The sequence below is a fragment of the Mesoplodon bidens genome (genome assembly GCF_964165515.1).
Source record: "Mesoplodon bidens genome assembly, contig: HAP1_SCAFFOLD_562, whole genome shotgun sequence".
NCBI lineage: Eukaryota > Metazoa > Chordata > Mammalia > Artiodactyla > Ziphiidae > Mesoplodon > Mesoplodon bidens.
The window spans coordinates 91970-109243 of NW_027672062.1; the positions used below are offsets into that span (position 1 = coordinate 91970).

The following is a 17274-nucleotide window of genomic DNA, read 5'->3' on the forward strand; positions in this document are numbered from 1 at the left end:
TCTTGCCGTGCACCTCGGGTGAGGAACCCAGGCAATTTCCAAACTCACTGCCAGCTGAAGGCTTTCTGTGGGATGCACCCCCAGCAGCTGGGGCCACAAGTCCTTCGTTGAAGAAATGCACCCCACGTGGATATTTCAAATGGAACGGTGTCTTTCAAAGCATACCCTCCAATCTCCTCATTATATAGATCCTGTGGCCCCAAATAGGAAGTAACATAAAGTCCCATATTAACAACCCCCCCAGCCAAATACTTCTTTTCACAGAAACCACAGTACCCTCCACAAAGTGCACATTTGATCAGGCCACTCCCCTCTTGAAAACATATCATGGCTTTGCATCACTCCAAGGTCAGAAATCAAACTCCTTTAAATGGACCTCAAAGCCATGCATGGCGTGGCCCCTGCTGTGTTCCCCAGCATCACATCACGCTTGCTGTGCCAGCCACGACACTGCCTTCAATATGCCTCCCACCGTAGCACATCTTCAACAATCCTGTGAATGACCTTATTTTGCTGTAGGGAAAAAAACCCTTTCTAGTATGTATGTGTGTTGCCAGACTTGAAGTTTGGGACATTGGTTAGTTTGTAATCAACCATCCATTGCCTAATTGCACTTGCAGCTGCAGAATTGCTACCACGGTGATGAATATTGCTGTCCAAAATATTGGCCTTTATCTGATAGGGTGTACTGACTTGATACCCAAATTGATGTCTCCCTCCAGAGGAAGATGCCTGTCGCTTTGAAATACGTAGGTATCTGTGCATGTGTCTCTTGATGAACCGTCAAGATAGAAAAGGAAATCCAGAGCAAGTGCCAGGCAGGGCACGTTGCGGTGGGCAAGTCCCCACCTCCACTTTACTACTGCACTGGAGGTGTAAATTGTGTCAACTGTGGGTCTGCTCAGCTAACGCCCTGCATAGTGGACTAACTAGGTTCACGTTAAAGAAGTCCTTTGGGGTGAGGGAGTGAGAATGCCTAATACAGGCTAAGAAAGACAAAAGGTAAAGCCAAGGGTACAGAATCCTAAGATGAAGCTGTTTTAAGTAGGCTGATTCAGCCTCTGGCATAGTGAAAATCTGGGGCTCTGAGTCAAAGGCTTTGGAAAAAGTTCCCCTTTATCTCCCTCCTCTACCCCGTAACTCCTCACATTTCCGGAAGGCTTCCCCCAAACCCCTCTCAGGTCTTAGAGAACATGGCTCTTTCTCTCCTCTTACCAAGACCCACTGCTTCAAGAGGTAACTCCCAGGACACATTGATCCCCACAATCTATTGGTCTTTGTGTATCGGAAATCACAAGATGGGATTTTCCAGCCACCCACCAGAGCAACTGAGAAGGGCTTCCTCTCATCCTCCCAAGCTACCACTCCTCCCAGAATCCGTATCTTATTTCTCACCTCCTCCACCTCTACCACTTAATTTGCTCTGCAGAGAAAGTCCCTAAGTTTTACTGGAAACCCAACTTCCATCCTAGCAGACCCTGTTGTCACAGAAGGGAATGAGCAGAGAATTGCAAGGCTAGCAGATGACTCCCCGGTTCATACAAAGACACATGGGGCTTCCCTGGTGGCGCAGTGGTTGGGAGTCCGCCTGCCGATGCAGGGGGCACGGGTTCGTGTCCCTGTCCGGGAAGATCCTACATGCCGTGGAGCCGCTGGGCCCGTGAGCCATGGCCGCTGAGCCTGTGCGTCCGGAGCCTGTGCTCCGCAATGGGAGAGGCCACAGCAGCGAGAGGCCCGCATACCGCAAAAAAAAAAAAAACCGCAAAACAAAAAACACACATGGTTCTCAGAGGCATTCTTCTCAAATCCGACGGTTGTTAACTGTTATCAACAGTTACTCTAATCCAACTGTCATCAAGTGTTGTTAACAATTTAATGATTTTCATGGACTCATGAAATTTATTTACAACTTTTTTTTAAACTGGAAAGACTTTTTTATGATGGACATTTAAAAATGCATAATCTCAGTATGAAATGAGATTTCATAATCTCATTTATGATTTTTTTTATTTTTAGAATCGCTTTCCACATGCATACATAATTTGCATAGTTCATCAGTACAGAGCATTTTGGATTATTCTGTTATTCCTTAGCAATATATCTAAACCTTTCTTGTGTTCCTGGATAGTGAGTATTTATGTCCCTTAGTTTCTTTATGTTATAGTTCTTGAAAGATATCTTTCAGACTTTGTCATCCATCTCTTGTGCATATATTGAAAGGAAAACAACAGTGAAACAAATTGGTTGAGATATTTCTAAGGCAGTGACTGCCACTTGGCTGACAGCAGTATAAGAATCATCCTGATGTCAGAGACGTTAAAATAAAATGGAAACGATAATACATTCCCATGGACATACCGCTTTGCATAATAGCTTTTCCTCCCAGACCATCCCTCCCTTGTTTTGACCCTACAGAAATCCAGTATTGTGAATTTTGTGTTTATCATGTCCTTGTTTTTTTCTCCCCTTTTAGCAAATGTGTGCTAAACATGGAAGCCAACCGGGGCTTTGTCTGCCTCTCAATGGTCATGTGTGAGCCTTGTTTCTGAACCAGGAATGACTCTGAAGCTCCTAAAGAAGGAGAGGATCTTACTGGATGTCTTACTTAGAGTCCCTGAACTGGTGGCGGACTGGCTGTTCCTCAGTTTGCGAGCTGTCCTCCCGTCCTTTGTCAACTTTGGAGTTTCCATGGCCAGATGAGGACCAGTGGGAGGATGATTTCTGGGTCTTGTCCCCTCCTGTCCTGTGGTGACCTTCACGTGTCCTGCGGTGATGGGAACTTTTCCTCGATGAAGACGTGTCCTTCTTTTCTTTTTTTCTCTCCAGGCTTCATCCCTGGGGTGGAAGCCCTTCTGGCTTCCATCCCGTTCAGACATGTAGCCTTCGGTCTGCAAGGTGGAGACCACGGGGTCTGCGACCTTCCCTTCAGCTCTTCCAGCAGCAGGCTTGCTGGTTGTGACTGCAACTGGCAACACCATGCTCATGCTGCTCTCTGGACCATCTGCCCCCGTCGAGGATGTGCTGGCATCATCGGCCAAGACCAGGTTCGTGTCCTGCAAGGATAAGCTGGCAGCACCTGCAGTGTCCTCGCCGGATCCGCTTTCTCCTGGATCCTTGATGGTGGCTCCCGCCAGGCCCATGGTCAACCCTGCCGCTGCTCCTTCGGCGCTTTTCACGGCTGCAGTTGATCCATGGGGGGCACCTGCAATGGCCTCGCCAGATCCGCTTTCTCCTGGATCCTTGATGGTGGCTCCCGCCAGGCCCATGGTCAACCCTGCCGCTGATCCTTCGGCGCTTTTCACGGCTGCAGTTGATCCATGGGGGGCACCTGCAATGGCCTCGCCAGATCCGCTTTCTCCTGGATCCTTGATGGTGGCTCCAGCCAGGCCCATGGCCATTCCTGCCGCTGATCCTTCGGCGCTTTTCACGGCTGCATTTGATCCATGGGGGGCACCTGCAATGGCCTCGCCGGATCCGCTTTCTCCTGGATCCTTGATAATGGCTCCCGCCAGGCCCATGGACATCCCTGCCGCTGATCCTTCGATGCATTTCACGGCTGCAGTTGATCCATGGGGGGGCACCTGCAGTGGCCTCACCGGATCCGCTTTCTCCTGGATCCTTGATGGTGGCTCCCGCCAGACCGGTGGTCATCCCTGCCGCTGATCCTTCGGCGGTTTTCACGGCTGCAGTTGAGACATGGGGGGCACCTGCAATGGCCTCGCTGAATCCGCTTTCTCTTGGATCCTTGATGGTGGCTACAGCCAGGTCCGTGGTCATCCCTGCCGCTGATCCATCGGCGCTTTTCACGGCTGCAGTTGATCCAAGGGGGGCACCTGCAGTGGCCTCGCCGGATCCGCTTTTTCCTGGATCCTTGACCGTGGCTCCCGCCAGGTCCGTGGTCATCCCTGCCGCTGATTCTTCGGAGCTTTTCACGGCTGCACTTGATCTATGGTGGCACCTGCAATGGCCTCGCCGGATCCGCTTTCTCCAGGATCCTTGATGGTGGCTCCTTGATGGTGGCTCCAGCCAGGCCCATGGCCATTCCTGCCACTGTTCCTTCGTCGCTTTTCACGGCGGTAGTAGATCCATGGTGGGTACCTGCAATGGCCTCGCCGGATCTGCTTTCTCCTGGATCCTGGATAATGGCTCCCGCCAGGCCCATGGACAACCCTGCCGCTGATCCTTCGGCGCTTTTCACGCCTGCAGTTGATCCATCGGGGATACCTGCAGTGGCCTCGCCGGATCCGCTTTCTCCTGGATCCTTGATGGTGGCTCCCGCCAGGCCCATGGTCATTCCTCCTGCTGATCCTTCGGCACTTTTTGTGGCTCCAGTCACGTCACGAAGCTTGTGAAGCCCAGCCTCATCCTGATCCCTTTCTCTGTGGAGCTCTGTGGTCTGAGCCAAGGGGAGGAGAATCAGGTAAGTCAGAGATGACAGAAAGTGAGATCTGAACTGTCTGCTCCTCTCTCATCCTGGAGCTGAGCAACTCAAGGGCTTATACTTAGAATAACCTTTGAGATCACCCAGTCTAAGCTCCCATTGGATGCTAGATCCCATCTACTGCACCGCTCTCAAACGGCCACTCCATTTTACTTGAACAGTCCCAGGGTCAGGGAAAGCACTGATACAGTTCTCCATGATACACACTTTAATTTTATACCCTTGTGCTTCTCTCTCTGCAGGACAGACTCCTAGAAGTGGGGTTCCCGGGTCAAGGGATGCACACCTTCTGCATTTTGGTGACTCCACGGGTTGGGCTGATTTGAATCAGCATGTCGGCGTCACGGGGAGACACAATGAAGGAAGGACTTCCTAACTGTGAATGATGTTCCACAACTGATGAGACTACCTGGGCTGGGGTAAGTGTTCAAGAAGAGACCAGACAGTCAGGATGCTGTAGGAGGGATTACAGCCCTGGTGAGGAGACCAGTGCAGCTGATAATGATACCTAAGGTCTCTCTGAAATTCAGCCCTGTGGGACAAGGTGGAGAAGCACTCGGAACCTCTCCAGTGTGGTGAATCCCATAGTGATAGCTCGTTTGTCCCTGACCCTTTTCAACAATAGAAGGTATTTCCCAGGTGAGTCTCAGAGAGCACCAAAGGCTATGAAGGACCAGCTTTGCCCTGCTCTCCCAAAGCACCCTGCCCCGTGTTCTTGAGTCTCTGTGGGTGCTTCCCACTAGGATTTTGGCATCCTCTGTAGTCGCTGCATCTCCAGTTTGGAGCATCGGGGTACTGCTGTAACTGTCTACCGGTGGTCTCAGGATATAGACAAGCTTTTCCCAATGGGAAAAGAGGTCTTTTTGTGCATCGGAAGAGGGGCACAGCTGCAGATAGAAAGTCCGGCCGGTAGCAAGATTCAGGCACAGCTGCTGTTTCTCACGGTTGTGGATGGAGATCTTGACAAACTTCAAGGGAAGCAGCCTGGTGAGCTCTAGGGTCTTCACGGGCTTGCAACCTCTCCCCTTGGTGATCCCGGCGCGTCTGACATGCTCTTCACAGACTTTCGTTGTTCGGGCCAGCAGCATGACGTCAGGTAGTGGGAAGAGGGGGCTGGTGGATGCGACACCCACAGTCACCCTTCGGACGCGGTTGTCTAGGTCAATCAGTTCTCCTTTCTTGCTGACCTGGATAAAGTCGCTCTCAAACATGGGAGCGTACTTGAAAATGTCATACTCTCCTCCCTCGTACAGTTGTCGTTGCAGGACCCCCATGGAGGTCCTCAACACCCCCACTGAACAGTAGCTATTGGCCGTGTAATGAGGTAAACTCTCACTGCTCATGGCTCTCTTCGTTCAAGACAGAGCCACCAGCCACAAATTGAGTCTCGGAGAGAGAGAGGGAACGAAAGCAACTCGTCACCTCCCTGCAGGACTCTGCCAGAGTCTCTTGGCCCGACCATATTTATACCGCAAGTCCTTTGTGACCCGTCACCATCACATCGCACACCCCTTTGTTGAGCCTCCAAGTCCCCACCCCCTTGGGGCAGGCTCACCAGCCTCCCCCTAAACCAACCACCATGTCCATAGGGAACAGGCTGACCCTGCCAGGGTATAGGTGTGGGTAGGCTGGATAGTCTTTCTACTCAAAAGGTTGAGAAAACCCTCCTGCTCTTGTAAATATCTGGGTGGCTTCCAGTCTTGTTGTTGTTACAGATCTCCATCATCTTGGCGCTTCTGCTGAATGATGTCCTGGGGATAAAATCCTGGAAGTGGACCGTGTACTTGCTAAGGGCAGGCATCCTATGGGGATTGCTGTTCTCTGTGCCCCCAGCGTATACAGCCCAGTGCTGGCAGGAACTTAGAAAGAGTGCTGCTACCTGTCAGAGTCCCACTGGTACTGTCATTTCCAGGATATGGAGAATTTTCTCACCCATTTTCTCTTTTCAAGGAGGCTAACTTTTTATATTTGTGGTTTTTTTTTTTTACAGTTTTAGAAACTGTTTTTATTGTGAAATACAACACACACTCATGAAAGTGCACAAACCATAAATATATAGCTTAATGAGTAACAAGAAAGTGAGCACCCTTGTAGCTGCCACCCAGAGCAAGAAATAGAACCCTGCCAGCCCCTCTTCTGCATGCTCCCTCCCCACAAAGGGAACCCAACCTTGGCTTCTATTTTTTTTCTTTTCCCCCTTCTTTTTTATTGACAGTGTAGTTGATTTACAAGGTTGTATTCGTTTCTGTTGTGTTAATTTCTGATTCAGTTTCATGTGTATTCTTTGTATATTTCATGTATAGTCTTTTTCCTATTCTTTTCCATTATGGTTTATCACAGGATACTGACTATAGTTCTCTGTGCTCTACAGTAGGACCCTGCTGTTTATCCACCCTGTAGTTTGTATCTGCTAATCCCAAACTCCCAATCCTTCCCCGCCCCCAACCCCACTGAAAACCCCAAGTCTCTTCCCTATGTCTGGGAGTCTGTTTCTGTTTTGCAGATATGTTCATTTGCGTCGTACTTTAGAGTCCACGTATAAGGGCTATCATGTGGTGAGAAATGTTATTTTTTAAATAGGCTTCCCAGGTGATCCTTATGCATGTGAATGTTGGAGAACTACTGTCTTCCACTGTAAAGTTATGGCATACTGGGGCTGAAAGAGGCCCCCCAGACCTCCTAGCCCAGTGGTTTTCCAACTTGGCTGCTGCACAGTAGAATTATTGGGTGAGATTTTTAAAACTCCCGGTGCTGGAGGGCTTACCCCACCTAAATGTCATCAGAATCTCTGGGATTGGGGTCAGGCTATCAATGTTTGTTTGTTTGTTTGTTTGTTTGTTTTGAAGCTCCCCAGGGAACTCCCAACATACAACCAAGGGTAAGAATCACTGCAGCGGTCCAATCCATTGGTTTTACAGTTGGGGACCCCGTGGCTGCCCACAGAGGTACCATTACAGAGAGGCAGAGTGACCCAGGAGAGTCAGTGGCCCAGACAGGATAGGAACTCAGATTTCCTGACTCCTCGTTGGTGCTGCTTCTACCATAAAGATTGTGTCCCTTTGTTGAGCCAATGACAACCCTGATCCCCCCCGTGTTCTGTTTTACCCTACACAAAGTAAAATAACTCCCAATGGTTTCATTTCCTTACAAGCCAGAGAGAGTTTCTGTTTTCATAAGGTGAACCTCTGACCCCAGCTATGGCCTAAAGCTCAGCCCCGGCTGCAGACTTGTCCTCCCTCCACCCTACGTGCCCTGGAGAAGCCTTGCTGGGAAAACAGGCTTCTCTTTCGGGCAGTGGCTATGCACGTGTGACCTGCGAGCAAGCGACCAAAACCTTTTTCTGTGCTTATTTCCTTGCCTTCTACAGAGTGCCCATAACCAAACCAAAGGGCTTTGCTGAGAAAAGGATGGTTTTTCCATAACATAGCCTCGTGCTAGGCACAGCACGGCACAGACACCCCGTAAATACTTGATGAATTCAGTAATTAATTCAGCAACGCAAGTTTACACATCACGCAGTCACCTCCCCCAGCTTATCTTCTCCCCAAACTATATTTACATAGTAAATCTTATTTCCAAAGATTCGCAACCTCGCAATGAACATTTCTGTATAGTGCATCTATTTCCAGCCCTAGTGAATGGCTGAATGATACTTAATACCTATCTTGTACAACAAAATTTTGATTCTGGGGTCTCAGGCCAAAGCACAATTCGCATCACAGAAGTCACTGTCAAGTCCCTACCAGGCGAGGGGACATAGAAAACACAAGATAGCATTTCTTTTGGAGTTGTACGGTTTCCTTTATTAAAGAAAGTAGGAACTGCCTCTCTAGGGAAGGACCCAAGCCAACCGGGGCTTTGTCTACCTCCCAGTGGTCATGTGTGAGCCTTGGTGCTGAATCAGGAGTGACTGAAGCGCCTAAAGAAGGAGAGGATCTCACTGGATGCCTTACTTAGAGTCCCCGAACTGGTGGCGGGCTGGCTCTTCCTCCGTCTGCGAGCTGTCCTCCCCTCCTTGGTCAACTTTGGGGTTTTCATGGCCGCATGAGGACCAGTGGGAGGATGCTTTCTGGGTCTTGTCCCCTCGTGTCCTGTGGTGACCTTCACCTGTCCTGCGGTGATGGGAACTTTTCCTCGATGAAGACGTGTCCTTCTTTCCTTTTTTTCCTTCCAGGCTTCATCCCTGGGGTGGGAGACCTTCTGGCTTCCATCCCCTTCAGACGTGTAGCCTTCGCTCTGCAAGGTGGAGACCACGGGGGCTGCGACCTTCCCTTCAGCTCTTCCAGCAGCAGGCTTGCTGGTTGTGACTGCACCTGGCAACACCATGCTCATGCTGCTCTCTGGACCATCTGCCCCCGTCGAGGATGTGCTGGCAACATCCGCCGAGACCAGGCTCGTGTCCTGCAGGGATAGGCTGGCAGCACCTGCAGTGGCCTGGCCGGATCCGCTTTCTCCTGGATCCTCGATGGTGGCTCCCGCCAGGCCCACGGTCATCCCTGCCGCCGATCCTTCGGCGCCTTTCAGGGCTGCAGGTGACCCACGGGGGGCATGATGGATTCCCTCTCCCCCCACATAAGCACAAGACGTGGCTCCAGTCACGTCACGAAGCTTGCGAAGCCCAACCTCATCCTGATCCCTTTCTCTGTGGAGCTCTGTGGTCTGAGCCAAGGGGAGGAGAGACAGGTAAGATAGAGATGACAGAAAGTGAGCTCAGAACTGTCCGCTCCTCTCTCATCCTGGAGCTGAGCAACTCAAGGCCTTATACTTAGAATAACCTTTGAAATCACCCAGTCTAAGCTCCCATTGGATGCAAGACCCCATCTACTGCACCCCTGTCAAACGGCCACTCCACTGTACTTGAACAGTCCCAGGGCCAGGGAGAGCACTGATACAATTCTCCATGATGCTATGCACTTTAACTTTATACCCTTGTGCTTCTCTCCCTGCAGGACAGATTCCTAGAAGTGGGGTTCCTGGGTCAAGGGATGCACACCTTCTACATTTTGGTGACTCCACGGGTTGGGCTGATTTGAGTCAGCATGTCGGAGTCCCGGGGAGACACAATGAAGGAAGGACTTCCTAGCTGTGAATGATGTTCCCCACCTGCTGAGACTACCTGGGCTGGGGTAAGTGTTCAGGAAGAGAGCAGACAGTCAGGATGCTGTAGGAGGGATTACAGCCCTGGTGATGAGACCAGTGCAGCCGAGATGATACCTAAGGTCTCTCTGAAATTCGGCCTCGTGGGACAAGGTGGAGAAGCACTCGGAACCTCTCCCGTGTGGGGACTCCCGTAGTGATAGCTCGTTTGTCCCTGACCCTTTTCAACGGTAGAAGGTATTTCCCAGGCGAGTCTCAGAGAGCACCAAAGGCTATGAAGGACCAGCTTTGCCCTGCTCTCCCAAAGCACCCTGCCCCGTGTTCTTGAGTCCCTGTCGGTGCTTACCACTAGGATGTTGGCATCCTCTGTAGTCGCTGCATCTCCAGTTTGGAGCATCGGGGTACTGCTGTAACTGTCTACCGGTGGTCTCAGGATATAGACAAGCTTTTCCCAATAGGAAAAGAGGTCTTCTTGTGCGTCGGAAGAGGGGCACAGCTGCAGGTAGAAAGTCCGGCCGGTAGCAAGATTCAGGCACAGCTGCTGTTTCTCCCGGTTGTGGATGGAGATCTTGACAAACTTCAAGGGGAGCAGCCTGGTGAGCTCTAGGGTCTTCACGGGCTTGCAACCTCTCCCCTTGGTGACCCCGGCACAGACTCTCCTTGGTCGGGCCAGCAGCATGACGTCAGGTAGCGGGAAGAGGGGGCTGGTGGATGCGACGCCCACAGTCACCGTTCGGACGCGGTTGTCTAGGTCAATCAGTTCTCCTTCCTTGCTGACCTGGATAAAGTCGCTCTCCAACATGGGAGCGTGCTTGAAAATGTCATACTCTCCTCCCTCGTACAGTTGTCGTTGCAGGACCCCCATGGAGGTCCTCGACACCCCCACTGAACAGTAGCTGTTGGCCGTGTAATGAGGTAAACTCTCACTGCTCATGGCTCTCTTCGTTCAAGACAGAGCCACCAGCCACAAACTGAGTCTCGGAGGGAGAGAGAGAGAGGGAACGAAAGCACCTCGTCACCTCCCTGCAGGACTCTGCCAGAGTCTCTTGACCCGACCCTATTTATACCGCAAGCCCTTTGTGACCCGTCACCATCGCATCACACACCCCTTTGTTGAGCGTCCAAGCCCCCACCCCCTTGGGGCAGGCTCACCAGCCTCCCCCTAAACCAACCACCACGTCCATAGGGAAGAGGCTGACCCTGCCAGGGTATAGGTGTGGGTAGGCTGGATAGTCTTTCTACTCAAAAGGTTGAGAAAACCCTCCTGCTCTTGTAAATATCTGGGTGGCTTCCAGTCTTGTTGTTGTTACAGATCTCCATCATCTTGGCGCTTCTGCTGAATGATGTCCTGGGGATAAAATCCTGGAAGTGGACCGTGTACTTGCTAAGGGCAGGCATCCTATGGGGATTGCTGTTCTCTGTGCCCCCAGCGTATACAGCCCAGTGCTGGCAGGAACTTAGAAAGAGTGCTGCTACCTGTCAGAGTCCCACTGGTACTGTCATTTCCAGGATATGGAGAATTTTCTCACCCATTTTCTCTTTTCAAGGAGGCTAACTTTTGTTTATATTTATATTTATATTTTTTACAGTTTTAGAAACTTTTTATTGTGAAATATAACACACATTCATGAAAGTGCAGAAAGCATAAATATAGCTTAATGAGTAACAAGAAAGTGAACACCCTTGTAGCTGCCACCCAGAGCAAGAAATAGAACCCTGCCAGCCCCTCTTCTGCATGCTCCCTCCCCACAAAGGTAACCCAAACTTGGATTGTATTTATTTTCTTTTCCTTCTTCTTTTTTATTGATGTATAGTTGATTTACAATGTTGTGTTAATTTGTGTTGTGTTAATTTCTTCGGTTAATTTCTGATTCAGTTTTTTGTATACATACATTCTTTTTCCTATTCTTTTCCATTATGGTTTATCACAGGATACTGAATATAGTTCTCTGTGCTCTACAGTAGGACCCTGCTGTTTATCCATCCTGTAGTTTGTATCTGCTAATCCCAAACTCCCAATCCTTCCCTCCTTGACCCCTGCTTGTTTTTTTTTTTTTTTTTTTTTTTTTGCGGTACGCGGGCCTCTCACTGTTGTGGCCTCTCTCGTTGCGGAGCACAGGCTCCGGAGCCATGGCTCACGGGCCCAGCCGCTCCGCGGCATGTGGGGCCCTCCCGGACCGGGGCACGAACCCGTGTCCCCTGTGTCGGCAGGCGGACTCCCAACCACTGCGCCACCAGGGAAGCCCGAAGCTGAGCTCTTGAACTGGAGTGACCCTTCCGAGAGGGTCTGTGTTGGGCTACGACGGCCTGACCTTCACACTCCACATCAATCATTTCTTGCCGTGCACCTCGGGTGAGGAACCCAGGCAATTTCCAAACTCACTGCCAGCTGAAGGCTTTCTGTGGGATGCACCCCCAGCAGCTGGGGCCACAAGTCCTTCGTTGAAGAAATGCACCCCACGTGGATATTTCAAATGGAACGGTGTCTTTCAAAGCATACCCTCCAATCTCCTCATTATATAGATCCTGTGGCCCCAAATAGGAAGTAACATAAAGTCCCATATTAACAACCCCCCCAGCCAAATACTTCTTTTCACAGAAACCACAGTACCCTCCACAAAGTGCACATTTGATCAGGCCACTCCCCTCTTGAAAACATATCATGGCTTTGCATCACTCCAAGGTCAGAAATCAAACTCCTTTAAATGGACCTCAAAGCCATGCATGGCGTGGCCCCTGCTGTGTTCCCCAGCATCACATCACGCTTGCTGTGCCAGCCACGACACTGCCTTCAATATGCCTCCCACCGTAGCACATCTTCAACAATCCTGTGAATGACCTTATTTTGCTGTAGGGAAAAAAACCCTTTCTAGTATGTATGTGTGTTGCCAGACTTGAAGTTTGGGACATTGGTTAGTTTGTAATCAACCATCCATTGCCTAATTGCACTTGCAGCTGCAGAATTGCTACCACGGTGATGAATATTGCTGTCCAAAATATTGGCCTTTATCTGATAGGGTGTACTGACTTGATACCCAAATTGATGTCTCCCTCCAGAGGAAGATGCCTGTCGCTTTGAAATACGTAGGTATCTGTGCATGTGTCTCTTGATGAACCGTCAAGATAGAAAAGGAAATCCAGAGCAAGTGCCAGGCAGGGCACGTTGCGGTGGGCAAGTCCCCACCTCCACTTTACTACTGCACTGGAGGTGTAAATTGTGTCAACTGTGGGTCTGCTCAGCTAACGCCCTGCATAGTGGACTAACTAGGTTCACGTTAAAGAAGTCCTTTGGGGTGAGGGAGTGAGAATGCCTAATACAGGCTAAGAAAGACAAAAGGTAAAGCCAAGGGTACAGAATCCTAAGATGAAGCTGTTTTAAGTAGGCTGATTCAGCCTCTGGCATAGTGAAAATCTGGGGCTCTGAGTCAAAGGCTTTGGAAAAAGTTCCCCTTTATCTCCCTCCTCTACCCCGTAACTCCTCACATTTCCGGAAGGCTTCCCCCAAACCCCTCTCAGGTCTTAGAGAACATGGCTCTTTCTCTCCTCTTACCAAGACCCACTGCTTCAAGAGGTAACTCCCAGGACACATTGATCCCCACAATCTATTGGTCTTTGTGTATCGGAAATCACAAGATGGGATTTTCCAGCCACCCACCAGAGCAACTGAGAAGGGCTTCCTCTCATCCTCCCAAGCTACCACTCCTCCCAGAATCCGTATCTTATTTCTCACCTCCTCCACCTCTACCACTTAATTTGCTCTGCAGAGAAAGTCCCTAAGTTTTACTGGAAACCCAACTTCCATCCTAGTAGACCCTGTTGTCACAGAAGGGAATGAGCAGAGAATTGCAAGGCTAGCAGATGACTCCCCGGTTCATACAGAGACACATGGGGCTTCCCTGGTGGCGCAGTGGTTGGGAGTCCGCCTGCCGATGCAGGGGGCACGGGTTCGTGTCCCTGTCCGGGAAGATCCTACATGCCGCTGAGCCTGTGCGTCCGGAGCCTGTGCTCCGCAATGGGAGAGGCCACAGCAGCGAGAGGCCCGCATACCGCAAAAAAAAAACAAACCGCAAAACAAAAAACACACATGGTTCTCAGAGGCATTCTTCTCAAATCCGACGGTTGTTAACTGTTATCAACAGTTACTCTAATCCAACTGTTATCAAGTGTTGTTAACAATTTAATGATTTTCATGGACTCATGAAATTTATTTACAACTTTTTTTTAAACTGGAAAGACTTTTTTATGATGGACATTTAAAAATGCATAATCTCAGTATGAAATGAGATTTCATAATCTCATTTATGATTTTTTTTATTTTTAGAATCGCTTTCCACATGCATACATAATTTGCATAGTTCATCAGTACAGAGCATTTTGGATTATTCTGTTATTCCTTAGCAATATATCTAAACCTTTCTTGTGTTCCTGGATAGTGAGTATTTATGTCCCTTAGTTTCTTTATGTTATAGTTCTTGAAAGATATCTTTCAGACTTTGTCATCCATCTCTTGTGCATATATTGAAAGGAAAACAACAGTGAAACAAATTGGTTGAGATATTTCTAAGGCAGTGACTGCCACTTGGCTGACAGCAGTATAAGAATCATCCTGATGTCAGAGACGTTAAAATAAAATGGAAACGATAATACATTCCCATGGACATACCGCTTTGCATAATAGCTTTTCCTCCCAGACCATCCCTCCCTTGTTTTGACCCTACAGAAATCCAGTATTGTGAATTTTGTGTTTATCATGTCCTTGTTTTTTTCTCCCCTTTTAGCAAATGTGTGCTAAACATGGAAGCCAACCGGGGCTTTGTCTGCCTCTCAATGGTCATGTGTGAGCCTTGTTTCTGAACCAGGAATGACTCTGAAGCTCCTAAAGAAGGAGAGGATCTTACTGGATGTCTTACTTAGAGTCCCTGAACTGGTGGCGGACTGGCTGTTCCTCAGTTTGCGAGCTGTCCTCCCGTCCTTTGTCAACTTTGGAGTTTCCATGGCCAGATGAGGACCAGTGGGAGGATGATTTCTGGGTCTTGTCCCCTCCTGTCCTGTGGTGACCTTCACGTGTCCTGCGGTGATGGGAACTTTTCCTCGATGAAGACGTGTCCTTCTTTTCTTTTTTTCTCTCCAGGCTTCATCCCTGGGGTGGAAGCCCTTCTGGCTTCCATCCCGTTCAGACATGTAGCCTTCGGTCTGCAAGGTGGAGACCACGGGGTCTGCGACCTTCCCTTCAGCTCTTCCAGCAGCAGGCTTGCTGGTTGTGACTGCAACTGGCAACACCATGCTCATGCTGCTCTCTGGACCATCTGCCCCCGTCGAGGATGTGCTGGCATCATCGGCCAAGACCAGGTTCGTGTCCTGCAAGGATAAGCTGGCAGCACCTGCAGTGTCCTCGCCGGATCCGCTTTCTCCTGGATCCTTGATGGTGGCTCCCGCCAGGCCCATGGTCAACCCTGCCGCTGCTCCTTCGGCGCTTTTCACGGCTGCAGTTGATCCATGGGGGGCACCTGCAATGGCCTCGCCAGATCCGCTTTCTCCTGGATCCTTGATGGTGGCTCCCGCCAGGCCCATGGTCAACCCTGCCGCTGATCCTTCGGCGCTTTTCACGGCTGCAGTTGATCCATGGGGGGCACCTGCAATGGCCTCGCCAGATCCGCTTTCTCCTGGATCCTTGATGGTGGCTCCAGCCAGGCCCATGGCCATTCCTGCCGCTGATCCTTCGGCGCTTTTCACGGCTGCATTTGATCCATGGGGGGCACCTGCAATGGCCTCGCCGGATCCGCTTTCTCCTGGATCCTTGATAATGGCTCCCGCCAGGCCCATGGACATCCCTGCCGCTGATCCTTCGATGCATTTCACGGCTGCAGTTGATCCATGGGGGGGCACCTGCAGTGGCCTCACCGGATCCGCTTTCTCCTGGATCCTTGATGGTGGCTCCCGCCAGACCGGTGGTCATCCCTGCCGCTGATCCTTCGGCGGTTTTCACGGCTGCAGTTGAGACATGGGGGGCACCTGCAATGGCCTCGCCGGAACCGCTTTCTCCTGTATCCGTGATGGTGCCTCCCGCCAGCCGATGGATATCCCTGTCGCTGATCCTTCGGCGCTTTTCACGGCTGCAGTTGATCCATGGCTGGGCACCTGCAATGGCCTCGCCGGAACCGCTTTCTCCTGAATCTTTGATGGTGGTTCCCGCCAGGCCCGTGGTCATCCCTGCCGGTGATCCTTCTGTGCTTTTCACGGCTGCAGTTGATCCATGGGGGGCACCTGCAATGGCCTCGCTGAATCCGCTTTCTCTTGGATCCTTGATGGTGGCTACAGCCAGGTCCGTGGTCATCCCTGCCGCTGATCCATCGGCACTTTTCACGGCTGCAGTTGATCCAAGGGGGGCACCTGCAGTGGCCTCGCCGGATCCGCTTTTTCCTGGATCCTTGACCGTGGCTCCCGCCAGGTCCGTGGTCATCCCTGCCGCTGATTCTTCGGAGCTTTTCACGGCTGCACTTGATGTGTGGTGGCACCTGCAATGGCCTCGCCGGATCCGCTTTCTCCAGGATCCTTGATGGTGGCTCCTTGATCGTGGCTCCAGCCAGGCCCATGGCCATTCCTGCCACTGTTCCTTCGTCGCTTTTCACGGCGGTAGTAGATCCATGGTGGGTACCTGCAATGGCCTCGCCGGATCTGCTTTCTCCTGGATCCTGGATAATGGCTCCCGCCAGGCCCATGGGCAACCCTGCCGCTGATCCTTCGGCGCTTTTCACGCCTGCAGTTGATCCATCGGGGATACCTGCAGTGGCCTCGCCGGATCCGCTTTCTCCTGGATCCTTGATGGTGGCTCCCGCCAGGCCCATGGTCATTCCTCCTGCTGATCCTTCGGCACTTTTTGTGGCTCCAGTCACGTCACGAAGCTTGTGAAGCCCAGCCTCATCCTGATCCCTTTCTCTGTGGAGCTCTGTGGTCTGAGCCAAGGGGAGGAGAATCAGGTAAGTTAGAGATGACAGAAAGTGAGATCTGAACTGTCTGCTCCTCTCTCATCCTGGAGCTGAGCAACTCAAGGGCTTATACTTAGAATAACCTTTGAGATCACCCAGTCTAAGCTCCCATTGGATGCTAGATCCCATCTACTGCACCGCTCTCAAACGGCCACTCCATTTTACTTGAACAGTCCCAGGGTCAGGGAAAGCACTGATACAGTTCTCCATGATACACACTTTAATTTTATACCCTTGTGCTTCTCTCTCTGCAGGACAGACTCCTAGAAGTGGGGTTCCCGGGTCAAGGGATGCACACCTTCTGCATTTTGGTGACTCCACGGGTTGGGCTGATTTGAATCAGCATGTCGGCGTCACGGGGAGACACAATGAAGGAAGGACTTCCTAACTGTGAATGATGTTCCACAACTGATGAGACTACCTGGGCTGGGGTAAGTGTTCAAGAAGAGACCAGACAGTCAGGATGCTGTAGGAGGGATTACAGCCCTGGTGAGGAGACCAGTGCAGCTGATATGATACCTAAGGTCTCTCTGAAATTCAGCCCTGTGGGACAAGGTGGAGAAGCACTCGGAACCTCTCCAGTGTGGTGAATCCCATAGTGATAGCTCGTTTGTCCCTGACCCTTTTCAACAATAGAAGGTATTTCCCAGGTGAGTCTCAGAGAGCACCAAAGGCTATGAAGGACCAGCTTTGCCCTGCTCTCCCAAAGCACCCTGCCCCGTGTTCTTGAGTCTCTGTGGGTGCTTCCCA

At 50.8% G+C, this 17274-nt stretch overlaps 1 protein-coding gene across 1 annotated transcript; it reads right to left on the bottom strand.

The window, feature by feature from the left end:
* Nucleotides 1–5180: 5180 nt before the first annotated feature.
* LOC308610635 (Golgi-associated RAB2B interactor protein 3-like) lies at nucleotides 5181–5784 on the bottom strand (the record flags this gene model as incomplete). Its single annotated transcript, XM_081259698.1, has 2 exons — nucleotides 5181–5207; nucleotides 5254–5784. The coding sequence occupies 2 exons, from the start codon at nucleotides 5782–5784 to the stop codon at nucleotides 5181–5183; spliced, it is 558 nt and encodes a 185-aa protein (XP_081115824.1).
* Between the last annotated feature and the right edge of the window lie 11490 nt (nucleotides 5785–17274).